Below are 23,442 nucleotides of genomic sequence, written 5' to 3'. Positions count from 1 at the left end.
CAAAAAAATCCCAAATGGAGAGAAGAGCATTTAAACAAACCTCCCTCTCCTTACCCCACCCCACCCTCCCACCCAGGAACTTGCTGACTTAATTCCAAACTCACAATTTATTGTACAGCCAGGAGTTGGAATAAGCTTTCCCTGAGCTCTCTATCTGTTTCAAAAAGTCAGAACATGTTTCCTTGAATTCAGCCATCATTGTTATTATTATTATTATTATTATTTTTATTGCCATTTTCTCTACTAATATGCAACATATTTTCTAGGCAAGTTATTTAATTTTGGTAGCCCTGGATTTGTGTTCTATTGCTCCAAATACAGAACTTGAAAGTGCATCTGACTTCTTAACAGTGTTAATCAGGCAGGTTTCAGGGAGTAACTAGACCCAAAAGATGTACATGCACAAGCCTTTGTAATGATACATCTCTGTTGAAAGATGCAGAATTAATAACAGATCTGCTTAGAAATTTAGTGGCATAGCATCAAGTTAGAGATAGACCTGCTTTGCATCACAAGGTTTGGGTTTTAGAAGGGAACAAAGCACTGTCCTGTGCAGGAGGGGTCAGGAATGGGGATGGGTACAGATTTCATATACAAGAAAAGCAAGTGGTTCACATGCAAGATGCAATGCTGCACCATCATGGCACTGAGAGCATCTCTGGAGGTCTAGTCCCTACCTGCTACCCACCTTCAGAGGAGTGGGAGTTGTGTGACGTACACAAGGAAGCCTCAGAACCGCATGAAAATTTTGCTTAAACTAGTCTAAGCCACAGCTATTGTCATGGACTTTAAATGCAAATCCCCAGAAGACTGACCTAAAATGTACCATCAAATATAAGACAATATAAATACACAAGGAGACTTGGGTTAATGCTGCTGACTGCATTCAGAACTCAGTAGTCTTGCTTTTTCCTTTTCAGTATTTCTAGCATACCAAAAGGCATATTTGTATCTTCTCCCCACAAATAAAGTTAGTCTGATAATTTAATTTTGTCGATTTATAAAATATTTTCTATGCAACTTAACGCAATAGCCTAAAAAAAAGCAATTAAATTTAACTTTAACAAATTGTATATTTACAATTAAAATAAGTACAGACCTTATTGGGTTTGCATTCATTTATAGCACAAAATAATTTACAAGGCTTAAAGTAATAAATAAGTCACTGGAAAGCTTTCAGAGATGTGCATTGTCCGTATGCCAGAGTGCAGTGGGGTTTCAGGAAGCAGAAATGAGTTCTGGCTAAAGCGTGTCCGTCACTCCTTATGTTGGACGGCCTTGACCAAAACGGGTTTTGGACCTGAGTTAAAAACACATGAGAAACATATTTAAACATTATTAATGTAGGGGTTTCTTACATTATTAATGCAGGTTTTTGATGTGTGGGGTTTTTTTGGTTTTGTTCTACAAGGTGGACAAAGAACAGGCTAAAAACTTTTCCAGTTTTCTCTAATTTCCCAAAAAGAAAATGATGATGGAGCTGCTGAACCTCCTCACCCCAGCATTGCTCCAAGAGTTTCATTCTCCCAGCTCTGCTGGGAGAGCAAGAGAAGCTTTTGCACCTCATATGGTTTAACCTCGTGGAAGCTGATCCATAAGAAGTATGTGAAATGTAACATGTTTGTTTTTTTTAATGTTTCTTTAAAACCCACCACCCCACACTCCCAAAATCCACAGGTTTTTCTTGCTTTTATTTTAAAATCTTACCTGGGATTCTTCTCAGCATTGCTTTGTCGTGCACTGACCTGTGCTGAGGCTTTTATCTGAGCTTCAAGTCTAGAATAAATGCCTCCTGCATACTGGAATCCAGAAAAAAAAAATCAAATTTTGACACTATTTCAATGCAATCAGTGACTTTCCATAAAGATATCACTAATATTCAGCACAACCCATGGCATGCTTTTGTCCATTATCACAACCCAGTTCTGATTTTTTTAAACCCATTCTACTTTCCATAAGCAGTATTTAAAAGCAGTGAACTTTAAATATTATTTTAAACTCAAATCCTCAAAAAATCATGCTTGCAGCAAAATGAAGATTGATAGAATTCATTCTTTAGCTTAAGTATTGAATAGACATTATATTTATTTGTGTTTAATATTTTTGTTAACCAAGGCTCACTTCAACTCTGCAAACACTACATTTTGCCAGCACAAATCTTACTTCTTTGCTGTCTTTGGACTTGACTCGTTCAAGGTCTCCCAGTCTCATTTTTATTAAGTGCCCTGTGATCTCAGACATTCTTCTCTGATCTGTCAGAAATAAGAGAGGATATTTAGAACAAAGATCTCATTGCTACTGAACACAAGGAGGATTAGACACAGATTTCAGTGATACTGGATTTGTAATTTTTTTTTGGTTCATATAAAAGTCTTGAACAACCAAGCTCCTAAATCCTGATGTAGCCTCAGCAGCCTTGGCAGATACCAGAATCAGCCTGAGGCACTACACTGAGATCAAAATCTCAGGAAATGGTTTTGAGGCAGAAGTTTTTAAAACAGCAAAATTGCACAGGAGTTTCAGGAGAGATTAAAAAAGGCAGAACAAATTAACCCAATTCTGAATCTTTTTAATCACAGAGACTGGGAAAGAGAAGGAAGTAGATGTTTCTCTGTTTATCTGCACAGACAACAAATGCCATAGGGATGCAGGAAAAAATATCTGCATACTTTTAAAATCATGAGATAACACAACTATAATCTCTGTAGGTTCTGCGCTGACATTCCAAATAAAGCACATAAATCACACAAACACCCCAAATCCCACTGCTGTATCTGAGATTAAATTCACCCTACAGGGATGTAACTAAGTGAATTTTAAGAAAATTTGCTGGATCATTTCCTTTGCATGATGTTAACATTAAGAAGGCTAAACTCATGCAGGAACAGACCGTCTTCTCTTTGAGCATCTTGGTTGTATCTCAGGGACCTGGAGGCATCCCATTTGTTCTGCTGCATGCTCACGCTGCAAGAGAGGTGCACACACCCTGTTACAGGAACAGCTTAAAAGAGGGAGTTACTAAAATGTGTTCTCGAGGGCTTTGACAGTGACTTACATGAATGGAGAAGCATCTCGGGAACTTGACTGTTGAAGAAAAAAAACACATTTAATGTGGTTGTCTAAGGTCAAGTCCAAAACGTAGAGAAAATTCCTCTCTAATTTAAGCCAGCCAGAGAGCCTGGATTCCCAGCTGTGATTTTACCTTATCAGATGGCTTCTCCCTTTTCTGAACACTAGGTGAAGAAACTGCTTTCTTTGGGTGCCTGTAGGATTTCTTTAATTTCTCCTTCCTTCCTGCTAATGGAAGAAATATCTATTCATACCCTCAGATGCTTGGAATTTCTCAACCACAGAGCTACTAAAGTATTTTCCCCTCCATTTCTTTACAAACAGTGTAAATCAATAGGCAGTTTTCCTTTTATTAGTGTTGCAGGCATGCTAACACACAGTACTCAAATGCTTTTCTATGAGAAATAGACAGGAACTCAAGTATGCATTTAAAATGCAGAGTGATTGCACGTAACAGCATACATTTTCTACCTTTAAAAATTAATGCACACACAAGCTACACTTTTCACCGTACTAATTCAATGACTAAATTCTAAACAATGTCAGATCAAACAAGTTTAAATTTAAATTACAACATTTTCTTTCAAAATGTATATTTTTTTAAACTGGTACAATTCCAATTGCCCATGAGTAATGGCAAAAAGAACAAAGAAATCATTGGAAGCCTCTGTTCCAATGAATCATTAGTAGGGTGAAAAGGAGACGTTGCTTTTTGGCTTTCCGTGTTCCTAAACCCATTAACCCATTAAAAAGATGAATAAAAGCATTTTTAGATCATACAAAGCTTAGCTTCAATGCAGAAACAATTTTAGCTACATTAACCAGTCATTCCTCTATGTAATCAAAAGACAAATCTGCCAATTTTTTTTTTGCATGTAAAAGCAGTCGTGTAATTGCTGCCTTTTCTTCCAACATTTATTACATGAAATCTCATTAATTTGAGAGTTTCCTGCAAAATAAGTGCTTGATAATTCCAGGGACTTCTCAGCCATGAATAGTTGCAGCTTTTCTTGTTTGCCAGTGATTTTTGATGGCACCAAGCAGTGGGGTAATTTGGATCTAACCACAGGAAAACTAGAGATAAAATTCAAGTAACTTTGGCTTTTATTTCTGGAACAACTTATAGTCAAAATCTGCTTACAGAGGACTCCTGCTGCCTCAAATCCCTATCTGATAACTCCAGAGAGGAGGACTGTAAAGACTTGATGTACCTGGTTTCTTGCACACTTCTTCTTCATCCCCCACTTCATCCTCGGTGACCTCTGAGCCCGTGGTGTACTCCTCCTCTTCGGATAACAGGGATTGCTGCTTCTAACCAACACCAGGAGAAGCCAGAGATTAGAATGAGGTTGGGTTTCTATCCAATGATATATTAAATCTGTCTTGCAAGTGCTGACAGGCAGCACAGCTCCCTATCTCAGTGACCAAAGAGTGAATCAGCAGAGAATTATGGAAATGGTCAGTAAGGGGATGTTTCCATTGTTTGAATATACACATTTATCTCAATAAGTGATAATGACTAATGATGAAGCTCAACAATGAAGACGTGAAGCACCTCAGAGCAGCCAGGAGAGACAGATACTCAAAACCCTGGGTTTTGATTTATGTTCCTGCCAGCCTAAATAGCTATTAATAACTGATGCATGCAGTGCTAGTGTGGCTTGATGCCATTTATAAAAACATTCAAAGGAATTTCTCATTTCTATTAATTCCAAAGGATTACTTCACACTTACCATACTTTCTTGTAAAAACTGTTGCTATACTGCAACCTCCAAACTAAGGCAAAAAAATCCATTTTTTGTCTCATTTATTAGGAAATAAGACAAAAATCAAATCTAGTTCTTTGCTAGTACAGAAGACTGAATATTTAAAATTAGTAAAATGTTTTACTAACCAGCTGCAAAGTCCAGTTCTTCAGAGACAAAAACTGAAGTCACAAAGAGAAGAAAGGCATATAAGTTAAAGAACTAATAATAACTAAAATAAAAAAGTGAGAGGAATTCTAAAAATAGGAGTGGTATGTTACAGTACAGCACTCTACACTGCTAACTCCCAGGCCTCCTCCCATCTTGAACTCCAAATTTTGCTGGAATGATTAAACCCAAGTAGGTTGAAAACCACTGACCAATTAAATGCAGTCAATTCATGCTTTAGTGAAAGTAAACTTAGCATTAAAAATATTTACAGCTGATTTTATGATCAAAAATCAGTCCAGGATTGGAGAGAAGTTATGCACTGAATTATTTCCAGCAGATATGGGAAAAGTTCTGCCTTTTCACCAACCAGGTATTTTGTACCTATGTCTTACTCCAACAATGTATGAGGCTTATTTTTATTAAAAGTTGTTCAAGAACTTCTTCAAAGAATCCTCATTATTAGAAAAAAAGAAGGAGAAGCATCAGCACTCACAGCATTGATCTCTCCAGTTTTGGGGCCCCACGGTGTATTTGGCTCTACAAGAACATCACATTCAAGGCCTTTGTCATCACCAAGCCCAATACCAGAATCACTTCAGGAGAAACACATAAACCAAAATTAAACATTTCTATTCCACTTCAGAATCAGTCTCCATTGACTGGACATGTATCAAGAGAGCAGACAGACCTCTGAGTCAGACACAATACATTAAAATACAAAGATAGCAGTGAATGCTTATGGAGGTTGAGTGACTAAAAGCCTGCTTGAAAAGTGAAAGTTGTTATTCAATTTCCAAGTAAACAATCAAAAATAAGTTACCCTTAGAAAGACCTATGACTCATCTTGAAATGGGAGAGAACTCCAACATAACAAGCACATGTGTTCACAGTTGAGGGCTAAGTTATTTCAGTAACACAATACAATGTTCTTACCTATTCTCATCCTTAGTGAAAGGAACAACTATAACATCTCTATGATGCAGCAGATCATTCAAGATCTGAGCAGTTTGAGATGGCAGAGCATCCCCCTCTTCACTTCGAGATGGCAAAGCATCCCCCTCTTCACTTCGAGATGGCAAAGCATCCCCCTCTTTGCTTTCTGGAGGTAACTCCACCATATGATCCCTCACTTTGCAGCCCTGCAACACACAGAGGCAGAAAATCAAATATTGGAGCTAATGGGAAGCACTGATTCCAGTCAGTATAATAACAAAAGTTCAACTTCTGAATTACAATCTTGATTTTGGGAAAAGATCTGTTTTCCTAACATACTGTTTCCCACCCCACCACGTACTTTGCTCTTTAAAGGAGAGCTGAAGTACCTTTGGGAGGGTTGTAGGGTCAAACCGAAGAACTTTTTGGTTACAGCAGGGATACACTCCTGTGCCAGTCGAGCCCAGAGCGCTTGCTACACCTGGATAAAGAACTGGCTGCGAATGGTACTGGCAGTGGGAGAATTCAGTGCACAGGAAAGACTACAGCAGCAAAAAGACAGAGAGCGAGAGGTGAGACAACCTATGGAAGTAAAAATTGTGCACTGTAAAGAATATGTACCTAGCTTTACTACCAAATACTATCCAAACTGTTTTAATCCCTGCTTCATCCCCCAAAAGTTACCCACCACTAGCCAAAGTGAGATTACCTAACCTGGTTACCACAAGCCAAAGTGAAATTACCTAACCTGGTTACCACAAGCCAAAGTGAAATTACCTAACCTGGTTACCACAAGCCAAAGTGAAATTACCTAACCTGGTTACATCTTGAGCAGGTCAACCAGTTGACCGTCCCCCAAAGACGCCAGTAAACATCCCGCCAGGATTTCAGTTCCTCGTGAAGGCCAATTAAATACTCGTGCACTTCCCAGGTTTTGTCTCTGAAAAAGCAGAACATCAGAGTCTTGATTCTGTTTTGATCCTGCCACCAGGATCACAAGGTGGAGAAAGAGCAGAAAACACACTGGTGAAAAGCCTCCAGTAGTTACAACAGGAGGGATACAATGTCAGACAACGATTACTAAATTCAGAGCATGACAGAGGAGACTTTATTCTTTCAGAAAATCCTAAACTCACTCATGACAAAGAATTACAGCTTGATTCACCTCAAGATCCATATACCGCAAATTTACAAGCTAACATGAACATCTATCTATCTGCAACACAACAATAGCTAAGAAATACAGTTTGAAAACACAAGCTCATGCCCTTTTGATGAAGGTACATACCTTGCAGTTCTAGTATTAAAAATACACAACTTTGTTCCTTCCTTGTGATCCAATGAGACACACCTCCTCAGAATTCAAAAGAGAATGTGCAGCTTGCAGTGGGGCATGTTATCTTCAGAAAGAGCAGATAAAATTTCCTCCCAATTTTAGCCCTGGCCTGAACCATTTTTGTTAAATGCCTCTCCTACACTAAGCACATCCAGTTGGAAGTCAGTTCTAGGCACCACTAGAGGACCAATACACAGAAACCTATTTTTAAGTCATTAAACAGAACTGTATTAGCTCCTGAGCCTGAATTCATCAGTGGCCAGCATCACTTCTCAGTAAACGTACTCTGTGTAGCATAGCATCACAAGTAGCACAAGGCAAATAATTAGAATCCAGATAATCCTCTGAGTAACTTGAAAGCACTGCACATTTATCTGCTGGGAATTGCAGAGCAGCCACATACACTCAGCTTAAGTGAAGTAATACACTTAATGAATTTTATGTGACTAATCACCAATGATCTTAAATAGGTCAGGATAGAGGCACAAGATTTGGTTCTATGCAGATGCTAGGCACAACTTAACTCCACACCTTGGAATAACTGGTGGGAGCTATATGGAACTGTTTGGGTTGTTCTGAACAAAAGGGATCTGATGAGAAAGGTCTCCTGCCGTTAATCTCCCACCATCCCCTTTAAAATGGGCATGTGGAGAGGGAGGGAACTGCAGCTGACCATGGACTGATCTTCACTGACAGGAGAATCCAGCTGTTCACAGCCATGGATCAGACAGGCAGAATTCAATTAAACATTTGTGCCAAACGAATCAGGCTTGCATACAGAACAGGTCCTGAGAGCTCCTCTGGCAAATACTCCAGGAACAGAAAAAACAACTGGCAAAGTTTATTCATAGCAGCCTTTAAGCAGGTTGAGCATTTGATTTGACAGTATAAAGTCAGATTAAAAAATATTCTTTAGCCTTTCTTTGCTGGCATAGTGGGGTCTATCCTTCACTAGAAAACCTTGCAGGAATGCAGCATTTAATTCAATCTCTCATCAACTGCATACATCTTAAAACCATCTGATGAGAGAATTAGCTGAGTATTTTCTATTTAAAGCAGTGCAACCCAAAAATAGCCCTCCCAGTAATCATGGCTGCAGCTTTCCCATTTTCATTCAGCAGCAGCACTGCTGAATGAATTTTAGTAGCACATCATAATCACATCCCCCATGTTTTATTTTTTGCTAGGTAATACAAGAAGTTGAGATGCTTCATACACTCTTCACATATCTGTGACTTAATTTTGTAATGTATCTGAGTATGTAGTACTTGTAAAATCACCCAAAACCAGAGTTGAAGAAATATTTATGTATGTACATATTCACTACCTTATATGAACATAGACAATATTCCCATGTTGGTCTATGTTGATTTTTCCTGGTACACAAGGAATTCTCCTTTCAGTTTCTTTGGTTAGCAACTTTTTACATAAACAACACCTAGATTTAAAAAAAAAAGAAAAAGGAGAAAGAAGGAAAGAAAGCACTGGAGTAAGAACAAGGCTTCTAAACATAGGGACTGTCCTTGCTATTGAAGCAGCCATTTAAAAATGCCATACCTGTATAAAGTTGCTGCATTTCCTCTAGAATCTGGATTTACATACTCCGGATCAAACAGTCTCTCAATCTTCTTGCAGAAAAGTTTACTATTAATGACAGCAACACAGCTCACCCATTAGAAAAAAAACCTGAAAAGTGCTTTATGTATAGTGAGATTAACAATCACATTCTGACAAGCCAAGTCACTCACAGACTCTAGCTTTTAATATAATTTTCCTTTAAATTATTCTGTCCATCTCATTTTTTACACAAGCATGACAAAAGTGATATTTTGATTTCTTTATTAAACTGCTTGCCAATATTAACTGCCAGCTTCTACCTTAAAAGACCTTTAATTAGTGAATATTGCTGTGAAACTGCACTTCATTCTAAGATTAAGTCTTCATCCCTACAGACTAAAATCCTCCCTTACTTTCACCTTGCTTGTCTGTCAGTCTGCCCTCTAATAACTGGCCCTTATCTTGATATAAGCTGGGATCCTGATGTAGGAAAGAACATTCCAGCACAACTATTCAGCCTCCCAGCCATGCTGAATTCTAAGCCCAAACATCCAAGTTCACAGGACGCTGAAGCCAAACCATTCTCTACCAATTAGGAGCATGTCATCCCATAAAAGCTTTCTCCCCCTAATCCTTGCTCCCATGTGAGAATTCATGAAGAATTCTCCCATGCCATGCTCCTAGCATGGCCTTTCCTTTTGCTCACGTCCTATAAAAGCCCTTTCCTTCTGCTCATAATTTTAATATAAAGTTCTGAAGTCACACCATTATATTCTGCATTAAAAAATACATTCTATGAGATATATATAATTCCAAACTGCAGAGTCTCAGCAGTTATGAAATATGATCCCAAAGCTCAACAGCACTTCAGAAGTGTATCACAAGGCAAAAAAGTTACCTCTTAAATTTGTCTCTTTTGTCCTTCAGCTCTTCCACCTCATTGTGCCTGAAGAGATCAGCAATGTGTGTAACAAGATTAGCGTTGATACAGTTCATGTTACATGGCGTGGCTACAATAGCATTCATATTTTTGTGACAATAATGAATACATTTCTCTACCTAGGAAAAATAGAAATATCAATGTTGAGGAATTCTGGACAAAAGCCCTCCGTACTAATTGCTTCAAGACTTTTTATTTAAAGTGTAGTGTTTTGGAAAACTATTTCAGTTTGACTTCAAAACAAAAAACCAGCCTCAGATTTGCCTAAAGTTTATGCTGAATAACATGACTTAGTTTATGTTCTCCTCCAAAAATTTCAGTAACTTCCCAATTGCTTGTTAAAATAGAACCACATAACACATGGATCTCAGCTTCAACAGCTGTGCTTTGCTGTGGGCCACCCCAATGACAACTTTTGACAACCATTTTAACAAAGTCAGCAGCTACTCCTTATACAGAGCTGGAAAATCAGATCCTAAATTGCAGATATATCATTATCCAGAAAAGGATATAAAACAAGCACTCTAGATCACACTATCACATTTAGAAATAACATACTCTGAGTTTTATTGCGTTGAGATTCTGCAAATATTGGATTACTGCACTGAATAGAAGTGTTAAAAACCTCAAAATGTTCTCATTGCAGCACCTGCTTATTTAACAGCCAAAGCACAACAAACAAGCTGTTAAGACACCTGGTAATTAACTGTGCCCTCATGCCAGAAAATCAATCTTTCTTAATACTTACTAATGAATCCATCTTCAAAAACTCAGAAGAAATAAGGATTGAGATGACATTTGATGGTTCTAGAAGGCAATAGAACAAAGGCAGGGTTTTTAACATGGATTTTTTTTTGTAATTTCACATCACATCCCTCTTCATACTTAGCATCTGTGTTAGCTATCATTGTAGCAATCAGCTTGTCATTCCATCTTCTAGTACACAGAACCTTTTAACCACCTTAAGAAATAAACTCCTGGTTTACATTTCAGTGGACAGAGTAGAACTATAATCTGAAAAAATTATTCAAATTGGAAACCTTATTAAAATTGGAAAAGGAGGCTTCACAAGGATACAATGACTAAACAATTACACAAGATTAACTTCCATCTGTAGCCTTCACACCCAGCTGAGATTTTTTTCAACATAACCTTCACATTGCAAGTTATAAACAAACCAAGAGAAGAAAGTTACATTTTAAAAAGCGGTAGCAAAGGCTCATTAAAAAATTAAAAACTTGCCTCAAAATTCACAAAGGCTCTTCTACCATTGTATTGGACTGCATTGAAATTGTAGAAAACATTGCAATGGTACCAACAGGGAGCAGAGGAGAAACAAACAAACCAATCATCAGCATTTCAAATCTACCACTCTGCCCTTGGTCAGAAGAGGTCTGAAGAGTCTTAATTAAAAACATCACATCCCAAAATACATTAGGGCTTTTTTATTGCCTCAACTTTCAGCGTGTTTCCTCAAAGCTGTCAGTGCTGGCAAAGCAGAGCCATCTGCTGAAATGACCAGAGGATCTCTGTTGCAACACTCTTCTAAGAACTGATGATGCCTTGGGAAGGCTGCCCTAGAGCAGAGGCTGGACAGAGCTAAAGAATGAAGCAGGGATTTATTAGGAGGCCTCCTTGGATCCACCTTGGGCAGCACAAGAGCCAAGCCAGGGCTGCACCTCAGGTGAACCCAAAATGGTCACAAAATGCACGACTGGTCACGGGGTCTCTCACTTTTATCAGTTCTGCTCCATTTGCATCTTGGAGTTAATTGTCCAATTCCAGCTTTAGCCTGTGAAGTCCCATCCTTGTTTTTCTCTCTTCAGTCCATGCTGTTTATAGTCTTGGGCGTGAGATTTAGTTCATTGGTCCTTGGTCTCCAGCAAGGTATGGAATTGTTTTGTGTCCCTACTCTGTGCAGAGAGCTCACCATCCCCTGATATGAGGCTCAGAACTACACACTAAAGCAGCACAGAATGTGAACAATAGAAAAGCTGAACCTGAGGCATCACTGACAACAGTCAGAAACAGACTGGGGCTGAACTGCACCAACACCATTCATCTTCAATTAGTACAGAACATAAAGAACCTCCAAGAAATGATCTGCTTTTACCTAAAGTGGGCATTTCATTAGCCTCAGACTCCTTAGAGTTCCTTTTGACGTATCTTATCAGCCAGTCAAAGATGTGAACGTCACAGTGCACGGAGATGTCCACCTCCTCCCAGCGCTGGGCATCCACTGACAGGTACTCAGCAAAGTATTTCATCTCTGAAATCAAAAGGTCTCGAGGACACACAAAATCTTCTTTGAGGTTTTTGGCTTCGTCACACACATGGATCACCATATTGGGCCTCCAAAGGAAAAAAGCCACAAAGCAAATTAGGAGCCTAAGCCAATCAGGAAACCAAATCCCAACGACCTCATCTCCAGCTCTGGGTCATGCATTGCAACACTGATGTCATCAACATTAACAGAGGGAAAACAAACTGCAGTTATTTGCTATTAATAGAAGCTACTGTTGGACAGGTGAAGACGACAGAGGCATATCACCTACAGATAATCAGAGTGATTTAATTAAGGGAGCAGAAATAGAAAGTGTCTACCTCCATTCCCCAGTTCTGTCACCTGCTTGTTATAGGATACCACTTAAGTTATATGGAGAACTTGTTTGTTCTCCCTTCTTAATTTTCTTCAAAGAACAACCAGATATAGATGCCTAAATCACTGAGGCACCAAGGACAGTAACAGCAATTTTCATCAGAGGAAATTAAGATTTGGTTTGTTGAATATTAAAAACCTCTATTTCTTAAGAAATGCTCGAAACTAGACTCAGTAAATGCTGTCTCTACCTAGATGTTTAAGTTTCAAACAAACATTATTCTATGTGTAATTATATAGTGTGGAAAACAGGGATATGTGATGGAATAAAAGTGGCCTGGACAGCTACTGGAATTCATGGAAAATTTTTCGTTTACAGCTCTTTTCCTGCTTTTATATAGGACAAATCTATGTTCAGGAGTATCATTAAAAGTGTTATTGAGCATCAGTCTTGTTTCATTCCTTTATAAAACCAGGTATGTTTCTCATTCCTGTCACAGCAGTGATCAGTCACTCAGAGGAACACAGATTTATAAATATCTTATTGCACACAACACATTCCCAAACCAACTCCTTGAATTCCTGCAGCAAGAGAAGGTTTCCAAATTTCTTACAGCATTCATTAAGCTGTTCCCAGCTGTTTTCTTTGTGGTAGTAGATAAATTTCAGCAATTTAGACATCCTTCTGTCAATTCTACAATGCCCTAGCAGACAAACACACAAAGCTCTCCTTACCCCTGGGTTTCGTCAGTGCTTTCTCCACTGTTATGTACAGGACCTTTCTCAGATTCTGAAGAACAACTCCTTGTGGAGGCTGCACTGGGCCTTCCTTCAATGCAAGGAAAAAAGGCTGCATTAGAACAAAAACTCCTGATCTTTTGCTCTTCAGCATCTTGGAAATGCAACTGAAGTGTGGCTGTCATGGTGGAGCAATGGCACAGCTAGCAGCAAATCTGCTTCCCCAAGGGCTGCTGAACAACCCAGATTCCTGCTCTGAGTGCCACCCACTGCTGGGTTGCCCAGACACTTGGCTACAGACCTAGATCACTTCTGGCTCAACACTGAGCGTGAGACTCAGCCTGTGGCACTTCCTTCTGGGAATGTGACCCTTTCCTTCAGCTCTCCTGGTCTGCTTTGTGGGACGTGGCTCCTAAGACCCTGCCACAGCAAAGCTTGTGGCAGGACAGAACTTGAGACCCATGGCACTCCTTACCCATCGTGTGCCAGCTTTGGGAATAAGCAGCTTCCAAAGAGAAGCACAGAAGACTCTTAGGATGTGTTTGTTTGTGCCAAATTTCTCACACATGTGGCTTTAACCAGCTGATCACATCAAACAATGTCCAAAGAGAGCAGACCAGGAAATTTGCCTGGTCCTAGAGCTACATCACTGAGGTTGTTCCAGGAATACAGGACAGGTGCACTTCATATCTTCACAAAGGTACTACAAGCAGTGGAAGGTGCACACAGCAACCTAGTGAGGTTCAGGAGCTCACCCACCAAATCCACTGAGCTCTGGATCAAGGGTTAAAGCCATGACTGTCATTTCCAGCTGTGAACGGATTATTGCAATGTGAAACTTCAATAGTCTTGCTTAGGAGTCAGAAAGATCATTATCTTTTTTAATGGAAGGGCACTGTATCTGTCTTCCACTGAAACCCTAAGGTGGAGATTTTCCATGATTATGCCATTGTCTCAGATTTCTGGGAGTTCCAGAAACATCATCTCCCTCTTGAGTAATGTAAGAGGCTGAAGAAGGTTAAGACAGACCTCTTCATCTTCATCTAATGGCTGAACAACTGCAGCAGACTGACAGCAAAAATGATATGGTTCTGAACACAGCAGTTTGCCCTTCAGGAAAGCAAAATTACTGCACCAGAGGCAGAAGAAACTAAACTTTATCCAAAGGTGCAGCCAAAGGCCTTGCACATTTAAGGCTTAGAGAAGTCTTGATAGAGGGAGCACAGTTAGCAAAAGGGAAGATTCACTCAGATACACTCCCAGCAAAACCTCGGGAAGGGCTGCTCCAGCCACAGCTCTCTGGGCAGCCATCCTCACTGCAGGTGACGTGGGAGCCCTGGGCTGGAATCAAAGGTGTGACTTTTGAAAGAATGGACTGTGGAAATACATGGCATGAAAGAGTTCTGCCTGCAAGTATATTAACAAGTGCACTGTGAACACAGTGAAGTGATTTATTGAAGGCAATGATGCTGACAAGAATATGCAGCACAGCCAAATTAATGGGGACATCTGAACTCCATCACACATTGCTTCGTATCTTCTTCCCTCCCCTCCAAAGCTTACAGATTGATTCACTTTTAAAAGCTTGTAACAAATCCTTTAGGTGAAAGGCCATCCTCTGTACTTGTTTAGTGTCAGGAGATGCAATCAGAGGGATTTACCAGCAGTTTGCCTTATAATTAGCAAGTATTAAATGAGCTTTGATAACACAGACAAATCCAGAATCCAGCACAGAATGAGTGTGGTCCGATTTGCTTTTTCTTGCTGTTACTCATGACTACAAACAAATTCAAACAGGCCCAAAATTCTTGATCCTAACAATAAGCTAATGTGAATAAATCCACTAGGAAGCAATTAATTAAACAGAAAAACGTTTACAAATAGGATTGTAACAAATCCCCAATTCTGAAATGTAGAAGTGCCTCACAAATACTAAGAAGGTGAGTTCACCCAAGCCTGTGAGAAAAAAAAAAGATTAATTACTCTAATTTCATATCAACAAATTACACTCAAACAGGGCAACTGATTTATCCAAAGTCACAAAGAAAACAGAATAATCTCAGGCTAGGATCTTGTCAAAGGAAACATTACATTAGTGGACTTGACTGCATTAATACTCATAACATGCACTGCATTGTTAGAAAGAAAACTTGCACTCATTGTCTCAGGAGCTCCAGAGGCAGAGTTAACTCGTTTACTGCCTCCTGGGAAGCTGCTAATCCTGTAAACAGGGACCTGTGGGTGCCAGCAGCACGCATCCCTCAGCAGGCATGGAACACAGAATTGAAAGCTGATGGGAAGCACTTCCAGGCTGGACACTCCATACACAGTTTTCCAGTATCAGCCCTTGATTAGAGTTAGTAGAACCACTTTGAACAAAGGTCAAACAGCTGTTTTTCTGCTGCAAAGGGGACAGTGAAAGCTGCAGAGAAGGACATTTGAACAGAGAACACATTTAAATGCTTCACTGTCATCTTAATTTTTAACACAGAAATTATGTATTCATCACTGCAGCAAATTTCTCGTGCAAATACATTTACCAAGTTCTAAAGTCATTGGAACATCTCTGTACTGAAAATCAGAGAATAACACACACACTTTTAATTACAACTTCTGACAGAAGCAGTATGAAAGGAATTGTTTGCAATATTTAATTGTGCTATGATTGAATTTACAAATATTGGGTTTGGTCCTCTTCTGCCCAATAATTACTGGGACACATAATTGACCAAGACACACTTTATGTCATCTCAAGATTGTCTTGAAGCAAAAATGAGCCACATTTTGCTCCAACTCCTCTGTACCCATCCATGGCAAACCCAGGGCTTGTAGCTGGGAGAGGAAGGTTTGCCCTCAAGGGATCACCTCTTCAGCTTCCTGCAGCTTTTCTTCACAATACTCTCCAGTTATTTTAATAATGCTGCTTAACGTGCTGTAGGGTTAACAGCACACCACCAAAAACCCTAAACAGAATTCAGCAGGAAGATTTATGCCTCTTGGAAGGACAAGTTACCAAAAATACCCGAGCAAACATTGATTCTTAAACTAAACTAATGGCAAGCGCCTTGTTGTATGCATTATATTCATACTTAACCCTGCAAAGAGGAATGACTACCATTCCTGGGTGGACTTAACCCCTCAGGACAGAAGCATGCACACACTGATTATCAAAGCCAATACAGGTCAGAATGACTAAAAACATACCAGTTATAGTAATGGAATCCTGCCCAATAGCAGGCTCCTGAAACTCTGTCTGTGAATCGAGCAAGGAGGATTTGATGTACGTAGCTAAAGTTTCCACAGGACTCCCACCAGCAGCCATCAGGGGATTATATTGGTTGTCAACAGGTGAACTTCCACTGCTTTTTAGCTCATCAAACCTTTTTGCACACTGTCACAAGATTAAACGATAGGACAATGAAGCAGTAGCTTTCAGCACATTTTTAATAACTGTGATTTGAGATGGATACTGTATTGCACATTTCTGCACGTGAACAGTTACTGGTATCAAACTCATAAATGCTGCCTACTTAGTGGTATCAAGAAAGTACATAAACACACAGCAAAAGCAGAGTTACCATCATCAATGCTTCTAATAGAAAGAGAAAAAATAAGCTAGAACCTGTTTCAACTTTAATTTCCTCAAACCCTGTGAGATCATAAGCCCAATTTACAAAGAGAAAGTTATGGGGAGAGTTTGAATTCTCATTTTGTAACTAGTTCTTTTACCATAAACATGGTCAAATGTTATTAAGAGTTGCTAGAGAGATTGATTCACTATTATTATTATTTTACTTTATGACTTCCAATCCAATTTAGACAAAAGGGACTGCTGCCTTCCACTGCAATTCTATAAACCTCCCATCCCCTGTTTTTGATGAACTAGAAAGTCGTTCTGTACTGTAAATTTGTACCAACACAATCACAATTACAGGTTTGGCTCAACAAAGTCCTACACAGGGGTAACTTGCACATGCAAATGAATTACTTAATTCTACAGGTGCTCCTCCTGTGACACGGGTGTGGGGCTCCATTAACAGCTGGTTTTATTTATTTATTTATTTAGGGTTGAGTTAACAGACACATCATGCCACTGCCCCTTTGGGCCAGGGGCGCACACAGACATCATTCTGATGTTCAGTGCTTCAAATTCAGGATGCCAGTCACAAATTTGAGATATCTGTGCTTTTATCTAACTGCCCCTTTGGGCCAGGGGTGCACACAGACACCTTTCTGATATTCAGTGCCTCAAATTCAGGATGCCAGTCACAAATTTGAGATATCTGTGCTTTTATCTAACTGCCCCTTTGGGCCAGGGGTGCACACAGACACCTTTCTGATATTCAGTGCTTCAAATTCAGGATGCCAGTCACAAATTTGAGATGTCTGTGCTTTTGTCTAACAGGGACTCCTTAAGTAGGTACATATTGAGACATTCAGTCCTGCAAAAACAGAGTAATCAGACTTGTACTAATCAACCATATGAATTAATGCGAGGAGAGGGCTCACTGATACTGTTATTTTATTTAACGTGCACAGTGCTGTCTGCACACTGAAAGGTGAACAACAGAGATGTCCCCAAGCACTCTGTCAAGAACTTGAAAGGCAGCAACATTCCACGGAAGCTTCTACACCCAATCCTTCATTTTTATGTTCCAAATACAAGGTTACAGCAACGCCCAACAGCACTGCTATAAACGGGAGCTGACACACTTGATTAGGTTTGCAAGAAAGTCAAGACCACTGTCTTGTTTTCTTTCAGCTTTGCTGAATTGCAAGGGCAAAAGACATTTTCTTTTCTTAGCTTACACCCTCTCAGAAATGAAAAAGTCAAAATGATTATATAAAAAAAGAGCATTTCACCAGGAAATTCAGCAATCCAGAAAGAGAAGTACACAGAGGTTCTTCCAACTCTCCTCCAACCAAAGAACGAAAAATCCACACCTTGTAGGATCAAAAAAGAAGCAACTGCACTCCTTACTAACAGAGATCTGTAAGCCCTCCTTGTTTAGAGTTGTAACAACACACACACAGAGTTATTAGGTTCCCTAGTCAGGACACTACAAGCTGCATGGGGCTGGTGGGCACTGGCATCCCTTCCATCTAAGTCTTAGCTAGGGAGTTTGGGATGCAGTAGCACAGCTACCTTTTTTTTAATTCCACTTTTTAATTTTTCCTTCCCAGTAATTTTCATTCTTACTCTGTGTAAGTTCTAATGAAATACAATGCAGAACACATTTCTAAGTTTCAATGCTCAGCTTCTGCAGAAACAAAACCCCCCACCTCTTTTCAGTCTAGTGCTCATTTAAGATTTTCAATTAAGTGCAAATTGCTTTAGAAAAAAAAAAAAAACAAAACCAAAACAACAAAAAAACTTAACTTCAATTTCCCTCCCACCCCCAAGAAATGTTTTCTACTCCATAAAGCATTGCTTAAAGCATACAAATTGTTCAATGAGTGAACTCACTTCTTTGGATGTGTATCCTGGAACCAGCCTTGCCACACTGTCCCAGTTGATAGGCTGAGGAACACCAACTAGGGAGCACAGGATCATATCCAAAACCATTTGGTTGTTGTCATAGGGGAAGTTATTGTTTTCTGAGAATCCACGACTCATCTTTGGCTACTTAAGCCTAGAAGAGAAAGAGTTTTTAGCAAGTCTCACTGCATGATTTGATCTACTTTACCTGCAGCACTCCATAAATTACTGGGAGAAGTGTTTACCACAGCACTGAGGCTTTTTGGACAAAATTTACATATTCTGAAAACCCTGAGGGAGAAGCAGATGTGCAAAGCACACCAAACCCTACCCAAGAGCAATAGGTATTATCCACCTTTCCTCTGAGCTGCCTCTTTCCAGAGGGGAAATCACACCTCTGAGGCCTCTAACACAAGAGAAAGGCTTCCAAAATCTCAGAATAAACAGCCAAGTTACAGAGGAGCATTTTAACACAAATTTACACTCGTTCAAGTACTTCTGTCTGTTCCCACAAACCTTCCACTCTCGGCCCTGCTCTCCTCTTGCTGTGCCCATCTGCTCAGCACACCTGACTGCCATTATTCAGAGGCCAAGCCAGGATCCCAGTTTAAGGGCCACCAGCACTTTGGAGCCAGGAAAGCACACCTGAATGTCCTTCAACTCTCATCCCCAACACCTGACACTCCCAACTCCTTATTAGCCAGGATGAGCAGCTCCAAAAACCTCTTATTCCTTGGCTTTAAGCTGAACACCAGAGCAAAGCCTACGAGGACAGCAGCAAACATTTTATAAAACAGGATTACATTTAGGTTTTTTTTTTCTTTTTTCCAAATGGATTTGATGTATAGCACCAGGGAATGGAGTAAAAGTTCAAAGTACTGCTTCAGTTTATGCTGGCAAAAGAACTGTGGGCATTAATTAAGAGTTTCATGTTCAAGTAAAACACAGCCAAAGAGCTCAGGATAAAAATAGTTAATAACAGAACTTAAAAGCCACACACAAAGTTTTGACTTATAAAGCAAGATTTATAGAGAATTTGAGAGAAAATACACCTAGATAACACCTGATAACTTGTTACTAAAAGTATACCATACATAGATGTTTCTTTTGCACCACCCTCTTTCTAAAAGAAAAGAGGCTTAAAATACACAAAATAGCCCTGTTTTTTTCTCCCTCTAAAAGCTGTTCCAGCCCTTTTTCTGCTTGTTTTGTTGGTAGAAACAGAAATCACAGCAGCAGGTGACTGTAAGCTTTCATCCTCTCCAAAGAGCAGCTGAATTAAATCAGAAGGGGAAAAAACCCAGAACCCACCGAGAGAATTCTTTGGTTTCCCACAGTCATGAGATTTTTAAAAGAAGGAAAAGAAAAGCCACAAAACAGGGGGCAGGTCCTATAGAAAATTTCATACCATTTCAACAATTCTATCTAAACAAAATCTGCTGTAAAATACTGGCCAAATAGCCAGTTGTAAAAGAGAAAGGTCCTCGCAGGTTCCACGAGCCCAGAACGCCGAGTAAAAGAGACACCACTGTCAGGTAAAAGTGGATCAGTCCCTGTGTCCTCATCCCTCACCCTGAGAGCACTTTGGGGCCGTGTCACTGTGGTGATTCCGTGGTGCAGACTTCTCTCTGTCAGTGTGCAGACAGATGCCAGTACCAATCCCATCCCAGCCCCAAACGTCTCCTGTTTGTGCTGTCAGCAGGAGAAATAACCGGGCCAGGGCAGGGCAGCACCAGTGGCAAAGCCCAGGGCTTATGAAACACAGGGCTGACTGCTCGTGCTAGCTCGTACTGGAGCAGCTGGCTTAAAAATATGTTTGGATGAGATAAGTAAGCGATGGAGTATTATAATCCCTTGGTTTCCCACCATAAAATAGGCTTAATGCAAGTAGAAGCACCAGCAATGTCAATATTCCATAAATCACCATTCTGAGGGCGAGTGCTGTGGGATGATTACACTGGGCAATCAAGAAGGGAGAAGGAAAACTTTTTTTTTTTTTTTTGTTTTTACAGAAGGGAGCGTGTAATTTACCGGGGAAAATTCTGAGCGCTTCAGTGGTAACAAGTTTACTACACAGCAGCCGTGTGGACCATGAAGCAGCCCGAGCGTGAAGGGATGACAGGTGCTCTAAAACGCGATGACACGTTCAGAGAGGATCGAGGCTTTGTCTCTCATACAGGTTTCTGCTTATTCTGCACATTAAAACACAGTTCTGTATATGCCTATTACTGCAAAGACAAATGAAGGAGGAGACTCAATTACAGGCATACAGAAGTATCTTCATTTATATTCTGGAAAGAGCACGGGACTCCTCTTTGCAGTTTTATATGTGACATCCAATATTTGCCTTTTTGTCCTTCAGGAAACGCTGTTGGAAATATCAAGACACATGCAAGATTCTGTCTCATGCAAGAACTTTCTAACAGCAGCAACAAAAAGCCTGTAAGAAATCATATTCTTAAGAGAAAAAGCAACTTCTATAGATTCTCTCTGCTCTGTACTGCAAGGAAAGCTCAGGTTAACCCCTTCCTCAACTATAAAAACTGGAGAAAAAAGAAGTTTCCAAATTATTTAACTCAGACCAATTCATTTGAGACGCACAGCATAGAATGATACATGAGAACAGAAATTCCTATTAATACTCAGAATTCCAAATCAAGTGGTGCAAAGCATTCCCAAGAGTTAATTCATTATGGAAACACACGCTTCGATTCGACTTTTTTATTATTTAAAGCAAACCACTGATGCAGGAAGGAAGAATGACTGCCCCTGGCGCGGGCACGGCGTGAGGGAAGGTGAAGATGGTGGGATGGGCAGAGGATTCCCTCCACAGCCTGAAACGCAAGGAAGTGATGGTGCAGAATGAGGCGGCGGACAGGAACAACAGCAACTTTGCCGCTTGCCCGCGTACCGGCCAACGTCAAAAATTACAAAGCGTTTCAACTAAACATATAAAAACCCGTCCCAAACAATCTACAACTGCAACCACCTCAGGGCGGGGACCCCTACGGCCCCCCGGGCGCTCTCCACCGGGACCCCTCCCGGGTTTACCTGGCGGTTCCCAGGCGCGGGGCCAGCGGGACGGGATGGGACGCGCAGGGGGGCTCCTCCTCGGGACGATCCGGGGGAGGGCAGCAGCGGGACGGGGGCTCGGCTCCACGGCAGGACGAGCGGGACCCACAGGCGCCCCGTCCGCACCCGCCGCGCCCTCATCTGCCGGCGCCGCCCGGCCCCGCCCTCAGGGGAGGGGCGGGACCGCCGTGAGGGGGGGCGGCCTCCGCCAATGGGCGCGGGGCGGGCGCGGCGGCCCCGCCCCCCGCGCGGGGCGCAGCCAATGGGGCGGCGCGGAGCGCTCCCGCCCCGGGCGCGCGGCGGCCCCGCCTTGCCGCAGTGCAGCGGCGGCGGCGGCGGCGCCCCGCCCCGCCCCGCGCGGCGTCCGGTCGCCCCGGCAACGCACCGCCCCGCGCGGCCTCACGGTGACGTCACGGCGCGCCTCGCGCGAGTGACGCGGCGCGGCTCCGGTCGGAGTGACGTCACGCCGACCTCGCTCCGCGTGACGTCACGCCGCGCCTCTCCCTCCGCTGGTTTCCGAGCGGAGCCCGCGGGCACAGCTCACCGCAGCGCTCCCGGAACCCCGCGAGGAGGGAAAAGCCCGGCCACGGGAGCTCGTACCGCCCGCCGAAATAATGCAGCGGACACTGGAATGTGCCTGGTGACGTAAGCACAGCTAATTAATTCCGCAGCAATGTGTCAGTGCGCTCCATGCTCCCACCACAGGGAAGGAGCCCCAGCCGAAGCCTTTGCCAGGTTCTCAGCAAACACTCGATGCGCTGTAAAGCGTAAAACCAGCAGCAGAACACTGGAAGTGTTGCTAATTACACAGAACAGCCCCGCCACCGGCACTGGCTCAGCAGAGTTACTCTGCACAGGCTCACACTGTCCCAATCCTGTTATTTCACCCACACAGCTTGATTCCTACTGCGTGCCTTCTACTGCCTCAAGTATTCCCAAATATTTTAAAATTACTTCCTGTGGGAAGCCACCCGTACCTGATAAAGACCAGCCCAGATCTCCATTTCCCACGTAACAATCCTTCCCTTCGTGGTCATTTGGAAATAATCAGGGATATTAATAATTTTTCTTTCCAAAAACCCGACTCGTAAACTCTGGAATAACGCAGTGAGGACAGAGAACGCCAAAAAAGAAGCACAGAGAAATACAGAAAAAATTATTTAACCGATCTAGAGAAGTATCTGAAATCTAAATTCTCCCAAGTCAGTCTGAAAGCTTCCCTTAGGTCTCAGGGAAAGCAAAACCCACTGGTTTCACACCACCCACAGAATGAACTAATGCTGGAATATTGCTGCGTTATGATGACATCCAGTTATTCCATGATGAAGGGAAACCTGATGGTATGTCAGAGAACTGGAACATGGTTTTTTCACTAATCTGGAACATGTTTTTTTCATTAATCTGTGCTGTTAGACAGAAGTCGGTCCCCTCCTGTTTATCTTTTTAAATAAGAAAAACATTATCAGTATTTGAGAATAAACAAAAAAATCAGTATCTTAAAGTGTACTCATTTGCTGTGCTAGGTCAGTCACAATAACTCACAGGTAGTAGAAATGTCTCCTTGTACTTTTCATTTCCAAAACCTCAAGACTGTGTTCATACTCTGCCAGCACAAATAATCCCTGTCATTTGCTCCAGTCTGATAGCTTTGTGACTGTTGTGACATTTAGGGAATTGCTCAAAGCAGGTAAGAAGGAGCCAGGGGTGCCCTGCGCTGCCATCATGCTTCTGTTACCAGCCAAACCAGTTACACCAGCGCAATTGTTCCAAGGACAGATTATCCAGCAGCTGAAAGGCTCAGC

The 23,442-nt window shown here is 41.4% G+C and overlaps 1 protein-coding gene across 3 annotated transcripts; it reads right to left on the bottom strand.

Moving 5' to 3' along the window:
* Window positions 1-79: 79 nt before the first annotated feature.
* On the bottom strand, window positions 80-21,819 carry KIAA1841 (KIAA1841 ortholog). Of its 3 annotated transcripts, none has more exons than XM_038133565.1 (21): window positions 21,620-21,819; window positions 20,600-20,796; window positions 18,557-18,722; window positions 13,087-13,180; window positions 11,866-12,104; window positions 10,501-10,559; window positions 9,711-9,871; window positions 8,813-8,899; window positions 8,583-8,693; window positions 6,736-6,859; window positions 6,309-6,461; window positions 5,920-6,125; window positions 5,480-5,579; window positions 4,965-4,997; window positions 4,281-4,380; window positions 3,203-3,297; window positions 3,056-3,084; window positions 2,891-2,964; window positions 2,164-2,252; window positions 1,708-1,799; window positions 80-1,300 (listed from the first exon to the last, which is right to left on the bottom strand). In XM_038133565.1, exons 5-21 carry the CDS (start codon window positions 12,095-12,097, stop codon window positions 1,264-1,266), a joined length of 1,782 nt encoding a protein of 593 aa, XP_037989493.1. In that variant the 5' UTR covers window positions 12,098-12,104; window positions 13,087-13,180; window positions 18,557-18,722; window positions 20,600-20,796; window positions 21,620-21,819; the 3' UTR covers window positions 80-1,263. The 3 variants fall into 3 exon arrangements, with proteins under 3 accessions (XP_037989493.1, XP_037989492.1, XP_037989496.1); XM_038133564.1 differs by lacking the exon at window positions 20,600-20,796 and adding an exon at window positions 16,294-16,480; XM_038133568.1 differs by lacking the exon at window positions 20,600-20,796 and adding an exon at window positions 16,294-16,480 and having other exon boundaries at window positions 3,203-3,294.
* Window positions 21,820-23,442: the final 1,623 nt, after the last annotated feature.

The sequence above is a fragment of the Motacilla alba genome, chromosome 3 (genome assembly GCF_015832195.1).
Source record: "Motacilla alba alba isolate MOTALB_02 chromosome 3, Motacilla_alba_V1.0_pri, whole genome shotgun sequence".
NCBI classification, from domain to species: Eukaryota; Metazoa; Chordata; class Aves; order Passeriformes; family Motacillidae; genus Motacilla; species Motacilla alba.
The sequence above is the reverse complement of the archived record's forward strand: the minus strand, read 5'-3'. Positions and strand labels throughout refer to the sequence as shown.

Coding starts and splice junctions, on each gene's coding strand:
- KIAA1841 (XM_038133564.1), bottom strand. CDS start 18,706: ATGAGTCGTGGATTCTCAGAAAACAATAACTTCCCCTATGACAACAAC. Junction 13,181..16,293: donor GGATTCCATTACTATAACTG/GTATGTTTTTAG, acceptor CTTGCATTGAAG/GAAGGCCCAGTGCAGCCTCC. Junction 2,253..2,890: donor AGATGCTCAAAGAGAAGACG/GTCTGTTCCTGC, acceptor TATTTCTGACAG/ATCAGAGAAGAATGTCTGAG.